At 35.0% G+C, this 13,228-nt stretch overlaps 3 protein-coding genes across 4 annotated transcripts in view; 1 reads left to right on the forward strand and 2 right to left on the reverse strand.

Moving 5' to 3' along the window:
- Positions 1 to 353: 353 nt before the first annotated feature.
- Positions 354 to 6,895, reverse strand: LOC125649786 (proteasome subunit alpha type-4-like). 2 transcript variants are annotated; one of them, XM_048877560.2, is made up of 9 exons: positions 6,790 to 6,886; positions 6,486 to 6,528; positions 5,875 to 6,037; positions 5,670 to 5,747; positions 5,118 to 5,206; positions 4,859 to 4,989; positions 3,402 to 3,525; positions 755 to 900; positions 354 to 506 (listed from the first exon to the last, which is right to left on the reverse strand). In XM_048877560.2, the coding sequence occupies exons 1-8, from the start codon at positions 6,790 to 6,792 to the stop codon at positions 761 to 763; spliced, it is 771 nt and encodes a 256-aa protein (XP_048733517.1). In that variant the 5' UTR covers positions 6,793 to 6,886; the 3' UTR covers positions 354 to 506; positions 755 to 760. The 2 variants fall into 2 exon arrangements, 1 of the variants encoding a protein (XP_048733517.1); XR_008803208.1 differs by having other exon boundaries at positions 487 to 638; positions 683 to 900; positions 6,790 to 6,895.
- Positions 6,896 to 6,941: 46 nt separating this feature from the next.
- Positions 6,942 to 8,867, forward strand: LOC125649785 (uncharacterized). The gene has a single exon (XM_048877559.2). The coding sequence runs from the start codon at positions 7,265 to 7,267 to the stop codon at positions 8,306 to 8,308; it is 1,044 nt and encodes a 347-aa protein (XP_048733516.1). The 5' UTR covers positions 6,942 to 7,264; the 3' UTR covers positions 8,309 to 8,867.
- LOC125649784 (ras GTPase-activating protein 1-like) overlaps positions 8,863 to 13,228 on the reverse strand; it is a 28,219-nt gene continuing 23,853 nt past the window's right edge. The window contains exons 22-23 of the mRNA XM_056165904.1: positions 11,695 to 11,820; positions 8,863 to 10,221 (exon numbers count right to left, since the gene is read on the reverse strand). Of these exons, the coding sequence (XP_056021879.1) occupies positions 10,153 to 10,221; positions 11,695 to 11,820 (195 nt within the window). The 3' untranslated portion in view covers positions 8,863 to 10,152. The remainder of the gene's footprint in view (positions 10,222 to 11,694; positions 11,821 to 13,228) is intronic.

Consider the following 13,228-nt stretch of genomic DNA (forward strand, 5'->3'; position numbering starts at 1 on the left):
ATGCTTCATACCAAATTTGAAAAGAATTGGAAAGGTAGAAATCAAGAAAAAGTTAAAAATGTTCAATCCGTAATGTATGCTGGACGCCACTGGATGCAGACCAATTGCAATAGGTCACCTAAGTGACTCAGGTGACCTAAATATGATTTTTTTATATTCACATTCTACATTCACTTCTTTTGGAATTCCCAGCTTTTAAAATAGATATATTATATTTATCAAGAGTCATGCCCACATTGTTCACACCTGCATCACATTCACAAAGAAATGGCTATCATTGCAATGGGTAAAGAACATTAGATATGTAAATATTGTGGAACATTTAACAACAAAATGAAAGACAAACTTGTAACATCACAAATGATCCATATTTAATGACAAAGATCATGCTCATAAATTTATGACATACTGTGTGAACAATGACAATAAGAATGTTCTTTATATTACAGAGTAAAATGAAAACTTATAGAAGTCTTTAGCTGTAAACTCCACTATTCATCGACGACCTGAAAGAAAATGTTTCAGAACAAAGGGTTACATAAATCACAATAAAAGTAGATATATGTACTACTTTTAAAAGTCAGTCTTTTAAATGATATTTCACAGACTTCTTACTTTGATAAGCTGTTAATACTGACCTGTTATTATGACTTTTTCACTTTGATAAGCTGTTAATACTGACCTGTTATTATTTTCCTTTTGTTAAGCTATTAATATTGGCCTGTTATTATTTTGTTAAACTGTTAATACTGACCTGTTATTATGACTTTTCCTTCTTTTTCTCCGCCTCTGATTTTGCCTCGATTTCTTCATGCTTCTTTATGATTTCCTCCACAGCAGGGGCCCCAAGGATGGTCATCTTGGTTTTTCCATTTTCTCTTGTCAATGTGGCTATTTCAACTGTTAATTAAAATTTCTAACATTCAAAACACATTGTATCAAAAAATCTCAAAAAATATGCTGCAGCATATTTAGAATTCTAATATGATTAGAGAGCTCAAAGGAACATGCTGTCAGCAGGTACTATTATGAACCAGAACACCCATCTGAATCACCTTGCTCATTCAAAGATAAAGATTCATCACCTTGCTCATTCAAAGATAAAGATTCATAAGTTTGGAACACTTTTAAACAGTGTTAAAATTTAATCTCCAGTTTAACTAAACTTCTTACATTCAAGATTTCACCGTACACTTAACATATGATAAATACCTTATTAAATTTCTTTAATTATGTTACATTAAAAAATCATCCTAACTTTACGACAGCTAATAGGTTATCCTAAGTTAAGATAATAATCATCCTAACTTTACGACAGCTAATAGGTTATCCTAAGTTAAGATAATAATCATCCTAACTTTACGACAGCTAATAGGTTATCCTAAGTTAAGATAATAATCATCCTAACTTTACGACAGCTAATAGGTTATCCTAAGTTAAGATAATAATCATCCTAACTTTACGACAGCTAATAGGTTATCCTAAGTTAAGATAATAATCATCCTAACTTTACGACAGCTAATAGTTTATCCTAAGTTAAGATAATAATCATCCTAACTTTACGACAGCTAATAGGTTATTCTAAGTTAAGATAATAATCATTCTAACTTTACGACAGCTAATAGGTTATCCTAAGTTAAGATAATGTCTGAAGTTGTTTTCTGTCATCTAAATAAAATCGCTGTCCTCGTGCCATTTCAGGACATTTATGAGAGAAAATGAAGACAAACCTTCCTGTCATCTTAACAAGTTAAGAACACATTTAATGTAGTAAAACAGAAGCATGGTTTCTTAAATTAGAACTGACAAAACTCTTAGGTCAGAATTTGTTTTGTAAGATAAGAAGTTTAGTAAAACTTGTGCCTGTTGTCGCCCCACTCTAGCCATAAGGTTATGGTTTGAACAAAAACATGATGATACTTAAATATACTTATTTAACAATTGGCTCTTAAAGGGACAGACTCAAGATTTCCCCCCAAATTTTGTTTTTAACTTTTAATGATCAAAATCTCCTGTCTAATGTGTTTAAAAGGTCTCATAAAAAAATTAAGGTTATACATCATCACCAACGCTCATTTTAGAGAGTTTATTATTTGCTTTGGAAACAAAGATTGTGGTATGTTATCGTTTATAAAGTTTTCAAAAGAAATGGATATCAAGCTATTTTTTTTAAAAAGTTTATTATATCTATCACATTTCAAGTTTTCTTTAGGTAAAATGTGTCATCTAAAAGTTTTTGTGACTGTGCAAAATTAAGATGCTTTAAATTACAAAATTAACATTTCACTGGTTTGTTTGTAAACATAGAAAGACTCGAGTTTTGGTTTACATAACACAGAGATATGACTAAAACATTGCTCTTATCCTTGCATTCAGAAGGTCAAAATTTTGGCTGTTGACATTAAAGGAGCTACATTTTTAATATTTAACATAAAAAATGAAAAATATTTTTGTCAAAAAACGTGACCCAGTCCCTTTTAAGAGGAAATTATTTAAAAGAAATATGTTTGCAGGAGATTTTCTTAGTACAGGTTTCCAAACTTTTCTTGTACATAGACATGAATGACTGGAAGAAGCATATGAAAGAATAATGATTGTATTTGTCCAGAATTGTCCGCACTATTCATGTCAACCATTTATCATGAGGCGGAAATTACCTACTGCAGTGCAATGATATTGATTAATGCTGACCATATATATGAAGCAACTAGATCCACTTCGTGAATATGATATGCAATATAAATAAGATGTGTTTGGGAAACACTGATGCCCCTCTATGGCAGCAAAGTTGATCAAGGCCAAGGGGTTAAAGTTTTGCAAAAGTAGGTCAACTTCAAGGTCAAGGTGACCTGATCACAAGATCAAAAACTTTTGGTATCTAAAGAAAGGTCTTGTCAAAAGAAATACACATGTGGAAAATTCAAAGCCCTATCATCTACCATTCGAAAGTTATGGCCAAGGTTAACATTTTTTCAAAAGTAAGTCAAACCCCAAGAACAAGGTCTTGAGGTCAAAACTTTTATTATCAAAAGAACGGTCTTGTCATAAGAAATACAAAATTTAATGTGAAATATGAAAGCTATATCTACATCCATTCAAAAGTTATGGCTAAGGTTAAAGATTTTGTGGACAAACAGATGGACCAAAAACTATATGCCCCCAAATCGCCAATTCAAGGGCATAATAAAATACTGAGGATAATTTCTTAGCCTAGGCATATTAACAGAACACTGAAAATTCTCTTAAAGCAATGTCTGGTTGCAAGAAACCAGAAGCTTATTATTGAAGAGTTACACATCATAGATAACATCATATGTTTCAGAAGTTTAAAGTACCTCACACAGAAGTGGATTCTGTAGTCGATATTTGTCATGTGACAGTTAATCTACTATTACAAGTACCTTTGTCAGCTGTCAGTTTGGTCATATCCAGCGTTTTACTGAGGGTTTTAATTGCTAATAGTAAGGCATCACTCAGAGTCATTTCTCCATCCTTATACTCTTGTTTCAACATGGACACTGCGTTCTGTAAAATAATAATAAATCAAGATTGGTCCAATATCTGAATAAAAGTGAAGGAAATGATGTTCTCACACTGACTTTGAAACACAACATTTGGAATACCTCCCATATAATTTGACCAAATTAAAGGAATATCATAGCTTACATCAACATATTTTGTGTCTTTTTTTACGGAGAGGGCTAAAATGGGCTGTGCCTGCTGCCCAATCCCATTCACTTTGTGAATAGAATATTGTTTAACTTGAATATTTTTGTGTCTGTCAAAATCAAATCACTTTATCTCCAATACCTTAAAATAAATGTGTAATGCATGTTAAAGCAAAGACTTTACCATGTATACTGTCTAATTGCTTTCAAATTTTTCATTTTTTCTCGCCATTGATTATGGAGATTGTCGAAGATTGCTAAGCAATGCACTCAAGTGCACTTGATGTACGTACATAATAGCTTTGTTCAAGATGCAAAAATACCAGATACATTGTCTATCGAATAATATCATGGTGTTTAATCCTTTGCATGCTTTTGTACCCTCCACCATTATCAACCAAAAGTTATGCACTGTCCGAGTGAGGTCACAGAATATGTAAATTGGCTCATTTTTGTCAAGGAAAAAACTAAAATCAATTTAGCAGTGGAATACTCTGTTCATTCATCAAATACTAAAAATGCATGAACTTAATACTAAATATATATGTTTAAATGTGAAACTGATATTTGTCAATTCTATGTTAAATTGTTTAGACCAAGAAATTTCTTATTCAACAAAAAACAATGTTTACTATCACTTTGACAAACTAATAAACAAATTTGTGTGAGATAATGACATGGCTCAGATAAGACTTACTGCACTGTTACCACCCAAATCTGATTAAAATTACAGCACTCTTACAACCCAAAACAGGAACTTAATGACATGGTCCAGGTAAGACTTACTGCACTGTTACAACCCAAATCTGATTAAAATTACAGCACTCTTACAACCCAAAACAGGAACTTAATGACATGGTCCAGGTAAGACTTACTGCACTGTTACAACCCAAATCTGATTAAAATTACAGCACTCTTACAACCCAAAACAGGAACTTAATGACAAGGCTCAGGTAAGACTTACTGCACTGTTACAACCCAAATCTGATTAAAATTACAGCACTCTTACAACCCAAAACAGGAACTTAATGACAAGGTCCAGGTAAGAGTTACTGCACTGTTACAACCCAAATCTGATTAAAATTACAGCACTCTTACAACCCAAAACAGGAACTTAATGACATGGTTCAGGTAAGACTTACTGCACTGTTATTTCCAATACTTAATGACATGGTTCAGGTAAGACTTACTGCACTGTTATTTCCAATACAAGTAGCTTTCCATCCTCCATAGTTTCCACTAGGGTCACTCTGATACAACTGAAATCCATAGTGTTTATCCCAACCCATGTACAACAGGGATACTCCAAAGGGTCGTTTACCTGTCAATAACATCACATAATCTAAAAGTTCCATTACGGACAACACTATTCACACAGAAAAACCAATTCTAATAATGTAACATGCATCATGTTCATTATTAAATGGTGTTGAAATCAGAAGATATTACCTCCAAATTGTGTGTATGCTTGTTTTAAATCACACAATGAACTGACAAGCTGTTCGCATGGTATAGGTTCTTGATACTGTAAATGGAACCTAAATTTCAAAAAGAAATGAATAGTTCACTATACTTCTCATTTGTTAAACACAAGCTGGTCTCACAAGTACATATACCAGTCCCTTAATAAGTTGGATTTAAGAAATAAATTCCAAGTTATCAGATCTGATGGGAGAACAGCCCAAAAATTAAGGATCCCCCCTCCTCATTTTCACAAGTGATGTTTACTAGTTGACCTATATAATTTCTTGTATGGCTGAAATGGAAATACTGTTGCATGCATGCAAACACTAGAAATTGATGTTATTGTCCCCAGTATTTTGGATGGAGATGATCAATGCAAAGTTGCAATGGGAGATAGCCGAATTATCACCTGACACATCATAAGAATTTCCAGAAATATACATGAATGGCTTTTTTTTTATTCCTTTGATGTTTACAATAACTATAGCAGTAGAACAGAAAGCAACATATATAAATGATAAATTATCAAAAGAATACCTCTGTGCAATTAGTCGGAGTTCATTTGTTAAAACATTTGCATCCGATGTGATTCCAGCAACACTACAAGCCATATCACTGAAAGATAAAAACACCATAAATGATATAATATGTATTAAACATAACTAGTGGAACAGATCATAGTCATTAAACACACTACAAACAAGCTCTTTCAGCATCATCCAAATAATTGTTGTTTACTAACTTGTAAAGTTTGTAAATTTTCTCTGAATATGACACTTCATCCAGAAGTTTGTTTGTGTTGCGTCTTTCCGCGGCCAATAAAACCCCGTCATTAGCTAGGATACCTAGACAGGTTCCTGCGTGCCCAATCGCCTCCATAGCATACTCCACCTGATACAGTCTCCCTGTAAGTCATGGATCAACAAACATCAAAGGGAGACAAAATCACAATACAAAAAGATATATTAAAAATATTTTTTTTTTTTACAATATTAAATGATAAATAAAATGAACCATTTAACTGAATAATGAAGCCATGCCAGCAAGCATCATCAAAGTACAAGTAGCATATTTCCTACAGCAAAGGTTATCTCCCTTTGTAGGGAGAGGGATTAAATAGGCTATGCCTGCTGCTCGATCCCATTCACTTTGTGAATAAAATATAGTTTAAATAAATCTCCCTTTGCCATACTGGTAATGAACATTTAGCATTTCAAGAGGAATATGGAACAAGATTCGCTGTCTAGGACTCGGCACAGCCTCGTCCTAGACTGCGAATCTTGTCCCCTCGGTGGAATTTCCCTATCCCACACTCGTAATAATGAAGGATTCTATTAATATCAAAATGGTTACCCTCTGGAGAGAATATAGTTGTTCGTGAATCATATCTTCGTGACTACAAAAATAAAAGAATAATAATAAATGAAGACATTTATGTTGTATATGTTAACACAGAAAGAGAGCAAAAGAGGGGGGGGGGGGGGTAATTTGATCTGGAAATCGTTAAAATATCAATAGGATTCATTCAGACGATTTACAAGACAGTAGCAATTTGCTAAACTATCATAAAACATCCTTCCGTAATGTACACATCTATATGCAAATCGTTTTCCACAAAAATATCATAGTAACAATCACAATGAGTTTGCATTCTTACCATGTTGAAAGCCGGGTGAAGAGTTACGCATTAGAGGTAGTTTTCGTATAAGAATGCTCCTAAAAAACGCAAAAACAGTACAGGTCAGTTTAAACTACACGTTTACTGTCTGCGGTATTTGTGCTTTACCATGTGAATTGAAATCTATTATGGAAATCATAATATTCAATACACACGCTATTCTAAGATTCATATCTTGAGATATTTGAGTGTCACACTATTGTAAATGCGTGTTTTAGTTTTACCGCTGTTACTTGAACCCGATGTATTTATGTGTGATGCTGAGTTATAGAGCTGTAGCGTCGAAGACGCGACTGTATTTATTCATAAATGTGGTTCATTTTGTGGGAATTTATATCTATGTACTGTATCATTAGAACTGATTGGTGAATTCGATTATTGCAAATCATAGCTTTCGCAACTGTGTAACCTCTATATTGATGCATAACTGCAACAACGAATTTTACTTTGAAGGATGGGGCAATGTAGAAAGTTTTTTGTGGTAGTTACCAAGCTTGAAACGTTCAAAACCCTTGCTTATGGAAGCATTTTCTTAATTGGTCTTCATTATCTGATTAAATTTGAGCAAATAAAACAAAATGGAGCTTTTCAAAACATCAATATTCCACTGGAACCAAACTTTGTGCCTCTAGGAATAAGGGAATCGGAGACTTTTCCTACAGATGGCATTGATCGGATCCCCCATATTATACACCAGACTTGGAAAAATGATCAAATTCCCAGTAAATTTTCGAAATGGATTCACACCTGGACCAAGAACCACCCAGGTTGGACATACTACTTATGGACAGATGACAGTGCCCGTCAGCTCATCAAGGAAAGGCATCCACACTTACTGAAAGTATTCGATGGTTATTCAGAGGGAATAAGGAGAGCTGATGCATTGCGTTATGTTATTATGTATGAATTTGGTGGCATATATGCCGATATGGATTTAGAAAACTTGAAGTCACTTGAACCTTTTACGAAAAAATATGCATGCTTCTTATCACAAGAGCCATATGAACATCCGATCCTAGATGGAAACTTTGAAAATTTAGTGATTAATGCAATACTGGGCTGTAGGCCAAAACATCCTTTCATGAAAAAGTTAATGGACAGGTTACCAGCTTTCCAACACATGTGGAATGTCCTGGACAGCACCGGGCCACATTTTGTAACCTCCGTTTACCAAGATTTCAAGGCAGAATATTCTTACCCAGACACACATGTAAATGGAATTTACTTGGCTCCAGCAGAGTATTTTTTTCCAACTATAGACCCAGCCAAATTTTTCCATTTTTACAGCCAATGCAGGAAGTGGGAAAAGCTTAGCGAGATTCAAAAGACAGCCTGTAAAACACTGAAAGTTCTTGGAGCAAAGAGAAAGCCTCTGCCTTTTTCTTACACAGACCACCATTGGGAACACACCTACATTGACCTCAGACTTTCTTTAAAAGGACCAATAAACATTCATTCTCTTGTACCACATGCTAAAATATATTCTTCTATTCCATAGCAGGTGTGTGTTTATAATTTTATTAGTGTGAGGTATCTAGTCAAGCCTCTGAACCAAGACATTTTGTATGACCACAATTTGAACATGCTTGAATGTACTCTGTCAGGAAGCTTTCCAATTTTTCTGGCCCAGTGGTTCATGAAATTTTTAAATGAACTCGCCCTATTCTTGATTATCTCCCCTTTGAAGGAGGCATGTCCCTTTATTTGAACAAACTTGAATCCCTTCACCCAAGGATGATTTATGCCAAGTTTGATAGAAATTAGCCCAGTGGTTCTGGAGAAGATGTGAATTAAAAGTTCATGCCGACAACAACAGACGCTGGACAAATATTGATCAGAAAAGCTCACTTGAGCCTTCAGCTCGGGTGATTTAAAAATGTAAGGCCATTTTTGTTGGTTGAAATTAAGATCTATGTACTTGCATCATTGAGTCATGTCAAATAAGCCAACTTATTTATTTTCTGGCAATTACTTTTTTTGTTTAAATGTTTGGTTTCATTGTTGTTTATACTGTATACTCTGCACATACAAGAAATTAAATGAACAAATGAATCAAATATTAATTATTTATTTCTTCATATGTAACACCATAAAATAAGTGCACACCAAAGAAATCTTTTCATCAACTGTTAAATTGTCAAAATGGTGATGATAAAAAAAGATGGAAAATGAATGACATTCTGGACAAGCAAAGTCAAATGTTTTACTCCTGACAAGAAAAGAAAGAAGAAAAATATTGCACTTCTCCCTATAAAAGAGGTTCAACTGTCACTTCTTAAAAAAGAGGTTTGACTGTCACCTCTCCCTATAAAAGAGGTTCAACTGTCATTTAAACAGAGGAAAAACTTCATAAACTTTTCTCATGCTATAGTACGTTGCATATGAAATGTTCAAGGGTTGGTATCATGTGAAAGTATTTAGATATTAGCAAATTCTTTTTAAAGTTAGCAATGGTGGTGTAATTGTATATACTGCATTCAAAAGGAAGCCTTTTATAGAGGTCAATTTAGCGATAATACTGTTATATTCAGTATTGATAGAAATAAAAGTTTTCTGTTCCATAGCAAGTCTAAAAGCTTTACTCTAACATCACAATGTAGTATAAAAATAACATACTCGGACGAAATAAGATACATTCTGAATAGTGAGATGAGATGCATTAACTGTATGTATTGACTGTCTTCATACCCATTTCTGTTGTACATGATTGTCATACTGGCCATAACAAAAACATTTCACCAGTTAGATCTATACACACTGAACCTTTACTATCTTAACACTATTAATCAGCATGATTAAAAAAACTGCAATACCTGTACAATGTACTTTGAGACTAGATAAAAACTGCATTAATTTAGTGACTCCACATTCTTTGGTGAAAAAAAAATCCTGATATTTTTTACACCCTTTTTCATTCACACATTGAGAATTAAAATAAATTATTCTTTTCCAAATACAACAACTAAACTCTAATAAGTAATGAATTAAAACAATCATTCAATATAATGCCATTTTCGCAGTGATAAACATTTCATGATCAATGTTAACATATAGGCTCATGATAGTGATTTTAACTAACAAGCAACAAGCAAATCAACAAGTTTTTTTTCCAATGATATACAAATTATGAAACAGTGTTGTCTATTGCAATTGCCTCCGCTGAATACAGTTCTGCACAGAAACTAGAACGGTCAGTAAACATAACGTTGGGACTGAAGATGATTGCCAACACTCCTGATGTGGGTCGCTCTGAGGGACAAAGTTTCTGTGCCTCCTTCACCGTGTTCTAGCTTTCTGTTGAGACCAATCTAGATAAAGCACCACACTCACTCATGGCCTTCATCATGTCATGTAACGCTTCTTGTGGTCTGTTAAAATGTCGGTGACTGCAACTAACTTCTTTAATGAGGACTGCAAAAAGAAAATCAGGATTGTGTGTGAAGCCTATTGTGACAATTAGAACATCAACCTTTTTCAATTACAGAGCTTTTACCTTCACCTTCAGTTCATCAAGTAGCTAATCCATAACTCGCAGAGACACAGACAACACTAAACACAATACGCCCACAAACTTCAATCCTGAAGGCATAAAAAATTACGTGTTTGTGGAACAAGATTCCCCCAGACTGTAACCCCAAATCTCAACATGGCAACTTTGACCTGATATCCGGGCTTTATCTTTTATATATGACCTTTCAGTTGACCTAATATGAAATTTACAGTCTTGTAAAGTTTAAAAAAGTTACAACCAAGACTAAAATTTGAGAAGCAAACAAAACAAACAAGAGGTACTGTGAGCAATGCTCACTAAGAATACCCCACGCTTACCCCAATCTCCCAAAGGGTGTTGGTAATAGGTATAAACTACCTCTTTTCTGAGTGTAAAAAACAAATGGCATGACAAACCGAACCATATTGCTACTTCGATGTCCAGTGCACGTGACCTTTGACTTTTTTTTTGACCTCAAAATCGATGGGGTACATCTTCATCCCATGGGTAGTCCATATGTATGATATGGTGACTGTAGGTGGAAAGGATAACGCTTTAGAGCCCGGAAACCATATTGCTACTTCGATGTCCAGTGCGCTTGACCTTTGACCTTTTGACCCCAAAATCGATAGGGAACATCTTCATCCCATGGGTTGTCCATATGTATGATATGGTGACTGTAGGTGGAAAGGATAACGCTTTAGAGCCCGGAAACCATATTGCTACTTCGATGTCCAGTGCGCGTGACCTTTGACCTTTTGACCCCAAAATCGATAGGGAACATCTTCATCCCATGGGTAGTTCATATGTATGATATGGTGTATTAGGTGGAAAGGATAATGCTTTAGAGCCCGGAAACCATTCCGTCTACAGACGGACGGACGGACAGACAGACGGACAACCCGATTCCAGTATACCCCCCACAACTTGTTGCGGGGGGTATAAAAACAACATGCCCCATTCTTTGATATTGTGACATAAAATGCATTTTAATATATGTGTCGTCACTAAATCATCTTTCTGTATTCATATGCACATTGTTTACAACTGCAGTGTGTTCATGAGGAAATGCCAGTCATAACAATCTGTAGAGGTATTAATGGCAAAACCACTGGAAATGTATATATTGAAATACATACTCCACTAAAATAAGTACTCGGAGAATAAAAGAGTGTACACAAAATTCATGATCAGATGTCTATAGGAGCCATACAGATTTTGTGAATTATCTCCCTTTAAATACACTGTGCAATAGAAGTTTTCACTTCATTTTACTCTTCTGAATCTTTCTCTTCAATTGCAACATTAAGAAAGTACAGGAATATTTTACAAAAACACAGGAATTGAGAGATAGGAAAAGCAATCTCATGATATTGTTAACATGGAGATCTCACCTTGGTCTCGGCTTGCTTCCTGAGTTCTAATTGGTGGGTGGCACATATTGTGTGCATTGTAGCCAAGTCTCTCGCTACACTGTCAACTGGCAAGGAGTTTTCTGAAGAGAACTCATTGTCATCAACCTGTTGACGATAAAATCATTCACCATATATTTTGTCTATGTAAGTGAGGTGTCTTCCAGACTTTGGAAAATTATCAATGGCCTTACAGTAAATGATTTTAATCACAAACACTTTCACTGCTTCAATAAGTGAATCTTTGCATGCCTAGATGCCTGATTATCTTACTCCCATTTCTCCCTAGATTTAATCCTATTTCATAAACGTTCATATTAAAGTGCCCAGGGTTTCCAGGTCATCCAATCAAAACGTGTCTCTCATGCTAGCTTATATTAATCATATACAGTAATGACAGCACCCATTCTTCAGCTGCCCTGTTGCCCATGACGTCAAAGGATTTTTCCCCCCAAAAAGAGGTGTAAAATATCTGATGAAACATTTAAGGTATAGAGACAACAGATTATGTACCACACCCAGATGATGATCAAGGGAAGTGTATGTGTGGTTTGTGAGGAACAAAAAACCACAGGGGCTTGCTCGCATCTTTCAAAATATTCTATATGAATAAGACTGTTGTTAATTTCCCACCACCCCCCGAACTTAATTTTACAAGCTGGGAGCAAGTCCCTTTGAGCAAAATGAACATACTCTCAAAAATTGCAAAGACATCAAAACAGAGCTGGAGTCATTGAAAACAAAGACACACACTGATCATGATGTTGAGGTACAATATAGACACACACTGATCGTGATGTTAAGGGACAATATAGACACACACTGATCATGATGTTGAGGGACAATATAGACACACACTGATCGTGATGTTGAGGGACAATATAGACACACAATGATCGTGATGTTGAGGGACAATATAGACACACAATGATCGTGATGTTGAGGGAAAACAAAGACACACACTGATCATGATGTTGAGGGACAATATAGACATACACTGATCATGATGTTGAGGGAAAACAAAGACACACACTGATCATGATGTTGAGGGACAATATAGACACACAATGATCGTGATGTTGAGAGAAAACAAAGACACACACTGATCATGATGTTGAGGGACAATATAGACACACACTGATCATGATGTTGAGGGACAATATAGACACACAGTGATCGTGATGTTGAGGGACAATATAGACACACACTGATCGTGATGTTGAGGGAAATCAAAGACACACACTGATCGTGATGTTGAGGGAAAACAAAGACACACACTGATCGTGATGTTGAGGGAAAACAAAGACACACACTGATCATGATGTTGAGGGACAATATAGACACACACTGATCGTGATGTTGAGGGAAAACAAAGACACACACTGATCATGATGTTGAGGGAAATATAGACACACACAGACAGCGGAACATAATGCTGTACATTTGGTACACTACAATCAATAAAATGTGTTGTAAGAACAAGGTACAATTGTGTACATAAAAAGGCCCAAAAATT

This window comes from Ostrea edulis, chromosome 5, assembly GCF_947568905.1.
Source record: "Ostrea edulis chromosome 5, xbOstEdul1.1, whole genome shotgun sequence".
Taxonomy (NCBI): Eukaryota; Metazoa; Mollusca; class Bivalvia; order Ostreida; family Ostreidae; genus Ostrea; species Ostrea edulis.

Excerpts from the sequence above, each read along its gene's own strand:
- LOC125649786 (XM_048877560.2), bottom strand. Across the intron at positions 5,748-5,874 it reads AAAATTTACAAACTTTACAA|TGATATGGCTTGTAGTGTTG; the intron begins GTTAGTAAACAA and ends TTTATCTTTCAG. Across the intron at positions 4,990-5,117 it reads AGCATACACACAATTTGGAG|GTAAACGACCCTTTGGAGTA; the intron begins GTAATATCTTCT and ends TGTTATTGACAG.
- LOC125649785 (XM_048877559.2), top strand. The coding sequence starts at position 7,265 with ATGGGGCAATGTAGAAAGTTTTTTGTGGTAGTTACCAAGCTTGAAACG.